The following is a 13,994-nucleotide window of genomic DNA, read 5'->3' as shown; positions in this document are numbered from 1 at the left end:
ACTCACTTTTCAACTACAACTACTAAAAAACAGTCGTTGGTTGACCGTCAACCAACCAGATCAGTGTTTCCCAAACTTTTTTGAGCTACCACTCCCCTGGATAACGAATAAAGTGCCAGCGCCCCCCCTCACCACGCCTAATTCATGAAACGAAAGTGGTTCTGCATTTATTAAAGCTAATAATGAGATGGATGAAATTGGTGTGTTACTATCATCATCCTCTTCATGTTGGCTGTGAGTTTTGATTCTCAAATCTCCGGTCTCCACGACCCTTCCATCAAGTCGGTTTCTGCTATGAGTTAGATCAAATATGGGCGCGGAAGGGCACCGACGAAAAGTCAACCCAACTCCAGTGGGAGCGTATGCATCAAGGTTGATTGGAGATATTGAACTTTGGGTTGAACTCAAAATTGTTCTATACTACTATAATCAGCTCCTTGATCATTTCATGCTCGGTAAACTTCCAGAATGGATTGATTATCCCGTAAGGAATTTCTAATTGGAATATATCCTGGAATCAAATCACCATATCCTCGTGCAGTTTACTGAGAGGATTGATTTGTGTTTCTCCATCAAAATCGGGTACTTCGAGTCGGTCCGGTAGCTCATTCAAGATTGAGCCTTGGAACATTTCATGTGTCGCAAAATTTCGGGGAAATATCACTGAGTCCGGACAGTTGTATCTTTACCTATATCAGGTTTAGTCATTTCTAAGAACGGATATATTCTAGTCGTAAAGTAGAAGTAGTCAAGTAGAGGCGATACTGTTTCTCACAACCAGAACACCGAGTCAAAGGCCACGGTTGCAGCACTGTGGAAAATCCACGGTCGTTTGAAATGAATTGAAATCAGGCAAGACAGTTTCTCTTAGAAAGCCATTATGCCTTGGAGTGAGCAATAACTGCTCAAGGACTTCGTAGTTCTCACAACACACAATGAAGCACGCTTTTCTGGGATTCTGCTGCCAAATAAGTCCATTCAAGGCCAGGATCATGATTGACATGCAACAATGTACTATTCCGGTACAGCTGAATAAATAGACGGACAACCCTAGATCGCGCTGACTGAATCGATTTTTTATTTTTACTGCGTATTTAGCTGCTTTATTTATCAATCATTTCAACACTACGCAGCAGTTGCCTTCTAAACCTACACAGCCCTCATTTACTCTCAGCGCCCCCCTACCGCCCATTTCATGACCAGCACCCCCTTCACGCTTGTGAATTCACCCACGTAGGCGCTGGCGCCCACTTCGGCAACCAGCGAACTAGATCAAAAGTTTGTACAAGTCTGATCGCCACCTAAACTATACACGTCGAAACCAAATCTGTGTGTATTTGCGTCCAGTTAGTCATATTTTGGAATTGATGTGGTGACCGCTATTAAAAGTCTTAGGTGCGACCATGCGAGACATGATCACAAATTTTGCAAATTTTCATCAGACTTAGTTTAGATATGACAAGGTTGAGTGTGTGGGAAAGATTTTGGCAGCAGCTATTTTGTCAGAAAGCCGGCGATTTTCAAAAAAGTTTGAAATCCACTTCAAATATCTCTGTGGTGTCGAGTTCGCGAGTCATCACTTCTTTACCCTTTGTGAAATTTCTGGAATTCGTTGCCTCGTATTTGTGTCTACATCATTTAGGGTGCAGTTCCCCATCTACTGGAACATTTTTGCAGCGCACGCTTTGGCGTTGCGTATTCTCGGATTCAATCCTGAGATAATAGTTGTGTGCAGAGCTGTGCTCTGCTTGTATTAACGCGAATATGCGTGGACGTAGAGGGAGCGGGATTCAGAGTGTGTTAGTAAAAACTAATGTAAAATCAGTCAAATCATATATTTCGATAGATATGGCCAAAATTGCAGTAAAATACTGGGGGCAAACAGCTACATGTGCTCTATGTGAGCAGCCAGGACATATTGCTAGGCTATGCCCGAAGAAAACAACGAGAGCTCCCAGACCTACAAGGAGGAAGCCCAAGAGGGGTGAGGGCCCAAAAGCTACTCCAAGTAACAACAGAGGGACCCAGCAATATCGCAATCCACTAACAGAGGACGCAGAAAATGAGCTGACACCCACTATTTTCAAATTTGAATCTCAAAGAGCCATAAATGTCAATCAACTATTACATCACAATTAAGATTACGTGACGTAGGTTATTGGCAGCACTAAATCATAGAATTCGTAGTGTGCGCCATATTTTCTCTGCTCGCATGCGTAGACGGAGCCAAACATGATCACTACAGCAGTACATGCGTTGAAACCTTCAATGATTATTGGTATTTTCTATTGATGTTTATGAATGACTAGATTTTGAACATTTTTACTCCAGAAATCAAGCAAATTTCAAATTTATTGTTCGAAAGTAAAGCGCGAAAGGAGAAGTAAGCCAAGCCTCACCTGCGAAATCGCAACTCATCTTGAATAGCTTGGAATTTATAATTACTGATGTTAATCGAATGTAATTGTCACACTGATTCCGAATATCTAAATATTGATCAACTTCTCCAGTATTCGGCTAACAAAACGTTACATTTTAAACACGGATTACTAGAAAACTACTTATTAATCAAGAGCATGGATAGCTACGTCGCTATTTTTTTTATTTTAATTTCTAATTTTGAATGTCACTTCTAAGGCAATTAATCTCTCGACGTAAAGCAAGAAAACAATGTGTATTTGAAAACCGCATTATTATACAAGCGTTGCCATGACTGCAATTCTCTTTGATCAATCCAAAATTTCGAGGCCCGCGATGTCGGGTAAATCGAATTTGCGAGTGATGTTAATCGCCGCCGCGGCAGCAACTTAAAAATTTCAGGATTTTGAAAAGGGGGATACGAGACCCTAACCCTGGCTAACCCACTTTCTTGACCTCTCGAAGACATGTTTAGGCTGCCACGAGAATAATTATTCTGGACGTAATGAAAAATTACCATCAAGTTGCTGCAATATTGATAAATTTATTACAAAATTAAAAATTTGTCAAAGAGCCATAGCCTATATGGCTCACGAGCCCTGGGTTCCCGACCACTGCACTATTGCGACATCAACAGAGGGAGAAGCTGAGGCGAAACTCATACCAATCAACAAACGAGGAGCACGCAAGAAAACAACAAATCCATCGGAGGATGTCGTGTCCGTAAAAGGGCATGAGAGACCTCTGCCGAGTGGAAGCGATGTTGTAAAGCGAACGTCAAGTGGTCGTACCATACGCAAGCCGAAGAGGCTCCAACCGACTTGATTGCTCGATTGTCTTTTCTAATTGAAACTTTCGAAGATTGTTGCGGGCTGAGACGGCATCGTATTTGAACTCTCAGGGTGTGATGTGTTGGAGTAATATCTCGTCTTGAGTTTGATGTATCAGTATGCAAGCCACTGATCTTTTTTGGTAATTTCGTTAATAACATTCTACATCTTTAAATACGACGTCTTTGAAAGTCTGAAGATCTTACAAGTGATAACGTCATAAATGACGCAGCGCACACCACCTTCGCAACGAGTGAATCCGATCCTATCGCTCAGTAAAGCTGATTTAGAGAATGAATGTGAAAAGTGCGGTCTGTCTACACACGGAACCGCCGCACAGTTACGTGAGAGACTTCTACGACGCGAGTCTGGGGAACCGATTCCTCAGTCGCCACCAGCACCAGACTCACCTTGGGAATTTTTTGACACAAGTATCGTCAATTATAAAATGGAACCATGTGCGAGCAGATCGCCCGAGTCTGGAGCAACCAACGGCCACGCGAACCCTCATCCGACTCCCTCTAACGTATCACCACCTGCCTCGTTTGGTCACGATCCCATGACATTGCTGATGACATTCTTGATGGAACAAGAAAAAAATGTCCCTTTGTAGAACGACGTCGTGAAGAACAGCACGTTGAAGAATTGCGTCGAAGGGAGAAAAAAGACGAGCTCCTTAAAGCACGCCGACGAGAAAGACTTGGAGCATATGCTGAGAACGCAGAGAGAGTTTTTCGCTTCAATGACCTCTCATAACAGCCAACACTCCAATGGATCGAGTTTAACCGAATATCAGTCGGTAAAGCGGATCGTCTTGAAAAGGAAAGCATCGATACCATTCGTACATTGAAAGCCGAGTTGGAAAATGACGCTTCGAAGCATGCTATCAAAGAGTCGCTCAATGGGCTTGGTAAAATTGATTCCAGACTGAGCAAAATCTTGGACGACAAAATTGATGCGCTGGACGGAGACGAGACTAAAGACTAAAGATTCAACGAATTTATGATATCGGGAAACAAATCAAAAGCAGCAGCGATCTTGGAGAGAACCGGGTCGACGTTATCGAGAAACGCGAACAGCAAGAATCAAGAGCTGGAGCACTATCGACTGGCTTTAAGATCCCATCCTTCGACGGCAATGCTTTGCACTTCCGAATATGGTGGGAAGAGTTTCGTTCCCTTGTGCGCGAGAATCTTGATTTGAGCCAACTCTACAAGATGAGATATCTTATTCAAGCATTGACTGGCACTGCTGCCTCTGTCTCGAGTCTCGACGCCATCGGTATCACCGACAACTGTGTTAGAATAACCGCAGATGAAGAGAGAGCGGTTGCAATGTTAGAAGCAGAAACTATATTTGACAGGGTACGCTACGAAAACCCACTGCCATTTCGACAGGACATACCGAAGCTCTCTAACAATTCCAGAACTGCGAAGAAGTTGCTTGAGTCTACGGAAAGAAGACTCGAGAAAACTCCAGAAATTAAGGAAAGGTACATCCGAGCAATGCGGAAACTGATCGATCATAAGTTTGCCAGGCAGCTTACGGCGAGCGAGATTGATCGCTTCGAACGCGATGGTGATTGCTATTTCATTCCACACCATGGCGTGGTCAAGGAGTGGAGCGTATTGACAAAATTTGGTGTTGGTGTTCAATGCAAGCTATCCTGATAAAAGCGACAATTCGTTCAATGATTGTCTTTTACCTGGTCTTGCACTACAGCCTGATTTGGGTGGGGTTCTACTGCAATTCCGCACACATGGTATTGCTTTGAGTGGTGATATTGAGAAGATGTTTCCACAGATGAAGATTCTACCGAAGTATTACAGATACCAACTCTTCCTTTGGCGAGATTGCGATGCGAGTTGCGTAATGAAGAAAATGGTAATGACTTCGCTGATGTCCAAGCCAGCACGCGGCCGCCGAAACCACTTTGCCACTCTTGCATCAGAAATTCTACGTGATACATGCTCGACAAGTCGTGCGACGCGTAATACACAAGTGCAGCATCTGCAAGCATTATTGTAATAAACCAGTCATTCAAAAAATGGGAGATCTTCCACCTCATCGTGTGGTTCTTGCTCCTGCATTTTCCGACGTGGGCTTGGATTACACCGGTGCCGTGCTGATAAGAGATGGTGAAGCCGTAAAGAAAACGTATATTCTCGTTCACAGTCGGATGATCCACTTCGAGCTTTGTCTAGACATGACAACCGACGAATTTCTTCAAGCTCTGAGAAGATTCATGAACAGACGCGGTTAATGCAAGACTATCCAATCAGACAATCAACTAACGCTCAAGAAGGCCAAGAAATTGCTCGGAATAACATTCGCCGCCGGCAAGTTATTCGGTTATATGGACGCCGTAAAGATTAAGCGGTTCATGATGGAAAACGGTATTACATGGAGATTTATCACCGAGAGAGGTCCGTACAGAGGTACATATTGGGAAAGGATGAACAGAGCCTCTACGAAAGATTTTGGGGAATGCCTTATTGCGCTATACCGAGTTACACACAATACTGACTGACATTGAAGCGGCTCTTAATCAGCGTCCCCTAGCTTACCACGGCTCTAATCCTTTGGATCCGACACCAATCAAGCCGAGTCAATTAACTATCAGACGGAATCTACAAAAATTGCCTGTGATTCGTGGAAGTGGTAACGTGTCTGTCGGCAAGCGTTTCCGATATCTACAAAGCTTACTTCAATTGTTTTGGAAGCGATGGACCTATGAATATTTGCTTAAATTGCAGCAAAGGGGCAAGTGGAAGCAAGAAGAATCGCCGACCAAAAAGTAGCGGATTCATGTAAAAACTGGAGGTATCGAGCAGACTTGCAATGAGGAATTCTGAAGGTCATTTGCAAGAAGGTTGATGCAAAAAATATAGATAATTACAGACCTATAATATTCTTGAACTCTGACTATAAAATCCTAAGCAAAATTCTTTCAAACAGAAAAAAGGAGGCGCTGCTGCTGATCATCAAGCATCAGCACCAATTCGTAAACCCACCCAATACCATCGGGCAGCTGAGGGGGAAGCAGCATCAGAAATGAGATGTAAAGAACGAGGCGGGATAATATCTATTGACTTCTGAAAGGCATATTACACTGTAGATCACAACTACCCAAAGCAAGCACTGAAACCGGCGGCTTCTGGCCAACCTTTCATGAATTCTAAAGACAAGTTTATGAAAAGAGCTCATCGTGAGTCTCAGTTGGAGGGAGAATTGGTAACGAAATCGAAATTCACACAGTAATTGAACAAGGCCACCCTATTCCCATGTATCTGTTCACCATTGCCATCGAATCGTTTTTACAGAGCCCGAATCTGACTGGACTCAAGAACAGAATCACCACTCGGACGTACGCTGGTGGGTGTGACAATAACGCTGGCGAAAGTGCAAGAATGCGAAAAGGCGATGAGCATCATCACCCAATTCGGACTACAAATCAATTAGCAAAAATCAAAAAGAATAAAATTTGGAGCAGAAGGCCAGTACAATACAACGGCGATCCAATGTGCCGTCTAGGTTAGTATATTGGGAAAAACAATGGGCCGCAAATAGCAAGTAACGGAACAGCTATGGGAAGTGGCACTTAACAAAACAGATTAACGCATCCTAGATGTCAAAACAATGAAATTTCAAAGGTATGATCAAGTAGAACTAATAAGGACAAACATTCTTCCTCTGTTCGCATATCACGCAACCACCTCGAGAATATCGAAGGACCTGAAGACTAAACTCAAAAAAGGAGGGTTAAAGGTCAGATACCGTGAGAAAATGAGAAGGCAACACCTGAGGAATATCATGGACATGGAATGCCCGAGCTGGAAGAGCGCACGGTCAAAACATGCGAACATGCAGACTATACTCCATATGACCCCCAAAAGACCAATCAGGGAAGACCATGAGCGAACTCTAATAATCCTAATCTCTATGTTCAAACAGGCAATATGGACCGGAAGCAACATGAGGCATGCAAGATAGATCGCCAATGGCTGCAGATCTTTCAAGCGGAGATTGATGATGAGGAACCCGCAAAACCCGCAGTTAGAGCACATCATCTGGAAAATGAAGAACAAATGATCGGGCGTACCTTCCGATGAAGCGAAATGGAATTGAAATTTGAAAGTATTGAGTTTATCCAATTGAGTGTTGCGCCTTCTTATTGCTATGTGCTTTCCATCGTGCAATTTTAACGTACCATATGAACACAATAAACAAAATGTATCCCCTTGATAAACTTGAAACTATCATTATACTTATGGTTATGGAATACCTAGTAGTGACAATTCAGTAATATATTCATATTTAAATTGAATTGAAGAGAACTTTGTATATCAACAATCGTGTCACCAAATGTGACGTCGCCGGCATGAAAAGTTTAGTAATTAATGTTTACAGAAGGCCAATAAGCTCAATGAACTATTTATAAATTATTATAGACGAGATCCGTTTCTTGGCACAAATTAGGTTGCCGGATATTGATAAAAGGTCCAATTTACAAAATCCGCTAACCTAGTTTGTGCCAACAACAGGAAAATACCCACGTATATTTCAATATGAATATAATGATTCAATTGTATACTGAAGTGCTCTACCTCCAAGAGTCTCTTCATAGTGAGAGTGGCATGGAATTGTGAGAGCTTGAAAACAACAGCAACCCTACTTTGTGCAGGTCAATGAAACGACGAGTTACAACGGTTGTTTGATTTGGAGAATTTGTGATTATGGTCGGCGTAAGGACGACGCGAAACGGGGAAGAACGTTGTCGCTGTACTCTCAACCATTTTATACCTCTAGATATGGGTACAAGATGTGTGCTCGAATTTACTTGAATGGCGACGGAATGGGTGAGTGGAAATATGGCTTACTTGTACTTGTAATCAGGATTCTATCATTTTACTCATTTATTGCTCGCAATTCACCGACTGACAGACCCACTCCGGGATACCCCCTTGTTAGTAGTGATGACTCTGTGTTAGCTATGGCTGCAAGAACATCAAACAATAAAACACGGGTATCAAGATTAACGCCAAACGATGACGCGTGTTCCCAATTTTTTTAAATGCACAACTAGAACTAAAACTTCTACAAAAACAGTAGTTAGTTGATCGACAACTGACTACATGGTAGTTTGCCCAAGTTGTGCCGACTGGCATATTGCATTTTGCATTTCCATAAGGTTTACCAAATCCTGATGCCACGGTTTCGTTGATGCCTTTCGCTTTGCTAGCTCTAAATTTTAGCCGAAATGCCAAAAGGCTTTGTACTGTTCTGTTCAATTACAGTTTCATCGAAATGCTCCAAAACGGAATTGTTTCTCTGAAAAAGAAATGCTGGCATTAATTTGTTTTCCTATTTGAAAGAATGCACACATAGCTCAGCTGCAAGACTCCAGAATAGTTAAGCAGCTGCCAAATTGGTTTTTTGGTTGTGTGTTTTTTCCAATCCTTTATGCAATCCTTCATGACGAATGGTGTGCATTTCAATGGGACATAACCAGCTCCAGGATGTGTTTTCAATGTGTGATGAAGTGTGAATCATGCATATTGCCTATGAATCAAAATAATTGTGCACTGTACCCGATAGCACCTAAATCTCCAGAAATAGTTCCGAATTCTTTGCAAGAAACTGGCTAAAACGGATCCTAGCGTGCTGAAGTTATAAGGATTGATGAGTTGAAAACGGTATTGTTTTGTTCTTTTACAGGTAAAGGTACACACATATCCTTGTTTTTTGTCGTGATGAAAGGGGAGTATGACGCATTGTTACCTTGGCCCTTCAGACAGAAGGTAATGTTTTATAATCGGTTTGAACGATAAGTCAAGTAGCATTTCGTGGAAGCAAACCAAAATGACATTTAACTTGTGAGTTGTTTCAGTCAACACCTTGTGTCAGCAAGCGAATTCAAAAGTTTGGATTTCGAATATTTAGCCAGCCCAGACAGTTATGATCACCGCATTCTTTGATTACCTTGATGAGCTCATAAGTCTGTGGTTGATATTACTGGGCCACGATCTGACATAGTTATTTCGTTTACCTACGTATGGGGGTTGGGCAAAATCAAGTGCCCAGGTGATTCAATTGTGAATAGAGTATTTAGCTTCAAGCATCACTCATTATGACGTGGAAAGTTCAAATATGTACCTTAAATGCAACCAGAAACAATGAAATTCCAGTTCCACATCACATTAAAGATGATTTGGTAGTTTTGGCCATATCTACCTCATTGCACTTTGTGACATTAATGTTGGTTGATCACGACTTTATAGATGTACCATTTCCACTAATGAGTGTTGATTTGTACTTCATGTTTCGTATTCTGTGATACCGTGAATCGAGGTTTCAAGTCTTCTGCACCGCTGTGGAAATTAGGCTCAACAATTCAACATTATAATTCACGTTGATAAATCAACTTTTCGTGGTGAAGAGGGTATAATTTAAGTGAAAAAATCGTATCTCACTTCTCGACTTGAATCAATGTGCTCAGCCATAGCTACATGTGCCGCATTATTTTCATAGCTTGTCCTTATGATTCCATGGACATTCTCCCCATTTGCTTGTTGTTCTAGAATCTAGACCAAAGTGGTTGTTTGTTTGAAAGACTACCTATCTTTTTATTTTGTCGTCAAACTTTTGATGTTTTGAAATTATGAAAATATTAACAAACTGAACCGAGGTCATGTGTACAGACCTCATAAAAAGTCTCTAGGTAACCTGGCAAAAACTAATGTCAGTTCAGTTATTGGTAAAGATATTGGCTAACGATAAAATGAGCATGGTGATTGCATCCCATAATCGATTTATTGAATCTTTGAATATGATGGCTGGCTGTGCCTCATTTGTCATACCTATTCAAACACACCTACTTTCTCATGATAGTCAAGACTTGAGGACATACCTATAGCACGAATTTCCACTTGAAACAATGATTGATAGCATTTTGCCTAGAAATGTTGACGCTCCTACTCAAAAGCAGCTTATGAACGGAAATGATGAGTAGGCCGGTCGTTAACATTAATGATCAAGTTCGGAAATTGATCGATTTTGATTACTCATTTTAAGACATCCGTCTGTTCATGTTGACATCGTAAATAATATCCTTCTGTTATTATAGTCTTGAATTTCATATTGGATGATTGAGGTTCAAGACGGAAATTCTCCTATAGAAATTGTTCGGATATTTTACATTTCCCAATACTTGAAGAGCTTCTTGGAGGTACAGAACTTCAACGTACAATTGAATAGTATATTCATATTGAAATATACCCGAATATTTTCGGCTGACACTCGGTGATCGTCAGGGAGGGGTCGTTCACACTTCCATTTGTGTGCCTTGGAGTCGACTTTTATCAAAATACCCCCACCCAAACTCTGTCAACAAAAAGAGTTTGTGTACCACCTGAAAATAGTACATGGAACGCTCCCTCATTCGAAATTTCATGCTGTGATACGATTGTTGATATACAATTTTCTTTTCAATTCTCTACTAGTTGCTGACGATTACCCCTGACGAGTGTCAGCCGAAAATATTCAATTTCCCTATACCTGAGCCAGGCAGAGTTAGTCAAAATAGTGAGCATTTCTATTCAAGCAGTACCGGTGACACTGCAAATTTCCATTCAATTGCAAGTATCATTAACACGTCGTGTCAAAGCTACTTTAAATGGAAGCAGTAAATGAAAAGTCGGTATTGTCGAAAAGTAGATTTCGGGTCACATACTTTTATCACAAATCGGAGAGGGGTAATTTTGAAATAGCAAAATCACAGACAATTTCACTCGCAACAGTTTTGCGACCTTATTGCAAAACATCTTCCTACTCTTGAAATTATAAACTAAGTCTTTTGTGTCTCGAGTCCTAAGACTTAGCGCAAGTCGTCGAGTCAATATACGAAGTGGAAAATGGTGACTCGAGTCAATACCAGGGCTGGGTAAATGATTTGAGTCGAGTGGTGAGAGATGATTTTCGCGTACAGCAATAATACTCTCCTTGCCACTAATAGTTGATTTATCAACGAGAAAGATAGTTTTAATGCTGTTGAAAGGCCTTGAAACGCAGTAAACAGCGGTTGGTTGTATCGCAGCATACAAAACAGCGCACATTATTGAAAATGATATATCTGTGAAGTCGTGATCCACCCCACTACATGGTTACAAAGTGCAATGATATAAGTATGGACTTGTAGGGATGGTGTGAACCTCTGAGAGGTTCAGGTTCGTGTGAACGTGTACCTTTTTGAAAGGTTCTGTGTTAACGCGAACATGAACCTAATGACGTCACGTGACGTCATTTTGCTAATTCCAGCCCTCGTTTCAGTGAATTGACAGTTTATATTATTGACCACATAATGCCACAATGCTGAAGTACATATTGACATTTTAAACGACGCCAAATGTATCAACTGGGGCAATCAAATGATATAATAGTCACATGAAATCAATATCTATCGTCCCTTTGCAAACAATTTCGACGAGGCCTTGCGTGGAAATATACGCCTCCACGGTCTAGGCCAGACCGTACAATGTATTCGGCGTCTGAGTATAGCTATTGCTTGATATCGAGCGGAATGTAAAACGGGTCTCTGTACTTGCTACCGATATTAACCCATTAAAATCTAATACAGCAGTAGCCAACACTCCAGTCGCACGTATTTGTTGTATTTATGATACAATAAACATATGAAATCAAGATTGACCCGATACGCCAGCTAGATTTTTACATTAGACAACGACATCAATTTCATTGATTGGTTGAATAAGCATCATTCGCCAATTACCTACACACGCTACATGTAGTGTATTTCGCTCTTGGTGTTGTGTGATTGCGGGTAAACTCACAGCACAGAGTCACCAAATATTCACAAACGGAAAGATGGATATTTTGAGCAAGCTTTTATAACTAGGCAAGAAAAATATCTGAGATTGGCGGGTGCATGCCCGTTTGATGATGTTCATTTTTATGCTGCCAGCGCCATGCATAGAATGGTGCGAAGTTGAAATGCAAAGAATTTCAACGAAAGATGTTATAATGACGTGAAACATGGTAATATATAAAATAAGGTTCACAGTCCAGAACAGACCAAGGTTCGTTTGTGAACGTGAACCTCTAAATTTATGAGGTTCACACAATCCCTATGGACTTGCAATAGTTTCTGGTCGCATTTTCAAGTACCAGTACCAATAGACGAACTCTCAATAGGGTGGTTATACTTAACTACTATTCGAAACTACAATGAAACGTCGCTCTTATCCGTCTGAGTCTCGCGTCATATGACTTGGTTCGAGTCATGCGTAATGACTTGAGTCCAAGTCGAGTCAATATACATATTGACTCGGGTCGAGTCATTTCCTTATTTTGAGAAAATGACTCGAGTCATCAAAAACTCATGACTCGAGTCATTACAACCCTGAACGTGATTCTGGTCTAATTCGTGTAATTTTTCTATTCTCTCGATTTAATTCTAATCTAATTTCTGGTTTCCGGGAAAATGCAACAGGAGAACTGTATCTTGCGAACGGAGCCAAGTTGTTGTGCATTAGGATTGTTCAAAAAGTAACCTTGTTTTCCGGATGCCGGAGATTCACTGATTAAATTGTTAGGTTACCTAAAAAAACGATGCACACCAAATTTGGCTCAATTCCTACAGATAGAAGCCGACGCAGAGCCAATTGAAATTTTTCATTTTACAAATATTACTGTGAACATCGTGAAATTGTGGAATTGTCTACGAAAACGATTCACAACAAATTTGGCGCTATTCCAAACCGTAGAAGCAAAGTTATACGATTTTTTCATGAATAATTCTGGGTTTCCACACCGTCAGTGCTATTCCTGCAAATTTTCAACTGCAATAACTTCGCTTCTCCCGTTGGAATTGAGCAATTCACATTTTTATGTGGCTGATAGTAAAATTTTAAAAAAAATTGGTATTTTTTTATCAAATTCAAAATTTTCAATCGGCTTTCACTAGTGCTAAATTTGGTGTGCAGCAATTTTCAAGCAACCCAACAATTTATTCAGTGAATCTCTGAAACCCGGAAGAAGTTATTTCTGAACACCGCTGGTGTGCAACTGTGCATACATTTTGCATTTTTGTGCATGAATGAACTGAACTTGATCATTGTTCTATTTCTTTTGCGAATTCAGTAATTGTAATTTTAATCTAATTTGGAAAAATTGCATAATTCTAATCTAATTCAGAAGAGCTGAAAATAGTCTAGTCGTCCGACCTTATTTTCTGCCACTTCAGGTCACCCTGATGTTACTGGATCAAGGAAGCAATCGCCGACATTTGTCGGACACCTTCCGTCCGGACCCCACCAGTTCTTCGTTCAAGCGACCCAACACAGACATGAACATAGCCTCGGGTTGCCCACTATTTGTGTCGCACACCGTACTCGACGGAAGCGATTACGCCAAGGACGACACCCTCTTCATAAGAATCATAGTAGACACTACGGACTTGGAAAATTTTTAGTCATCATGGTCATTATTCCGGGCAAGGCTTCTTGCTTGGTTTCACTTACTAATATGACTGCATTTAATCACGACGTTAGTTATGTAGATGGCATCTTGAAGCGATTTTCCCTACGACAGAGTAGTGTTATCAGTGGATGTGATTTGTGCCGATTTCTGAGCGATTTTGTGACTCTGAATAATTATCGTCATCGCGTCGCGTGTAATTGCATGTTAATTGATGTCATGAATGCTATAAATTGGCTTGATACGTTGTTA

At 41.1% G+C, this 13,994-nt stretch overlaps 1 protein-coding gene across 1 annotated transcript in view; it reads left to right on the top strand.

The window, feature by feature from the left end:
• Nucleotides 1–13,994, top strand: part of LOC145449827 (TNF receptor-associated factor 3-like) — a 19,575-nt gene extending 5,581 nt beyond the window's left edge. The window contains exons 6-8 of the mRNA XM_080328265.1: nucleotides 7,933–8,107; nucleotides 8,967–9,049; nucleotides 13,510–13,994. Of these exons, the coding sequence (XP_080184391.1) occupies nucleotides 7,933–8,107; nucleotides 8,967–9,049; nucleotides 13,510–13,737 (486 nt within the window). The 3' untranslated portion in view covers nucleotides 13,738–13,994. The remainder of the gene's footprint in view (nucleotides 1–7,932; nucleotides 8,108–8,966; nucleotides 9,050–13,509) is intronic.

This window comes from Botryllus schlosseri, chromosome 11 (genome assembly GCF_051294905.1).
Source record: "Botryllus schlosseri isolate E-star chromosome 11, Bs_hap1, whole genome shotgun sequence".
NCBI lineage: Eukaryota > Metazoa > Chordata > Ascidiacea > Stolidobranchia > Styelidae > Botryllus > Botryllus schlosseri.
Note: the sequence above shows the minus strand (reverse complement) of the source record. Positions and strands in the feature narration are given on the sequence as shown.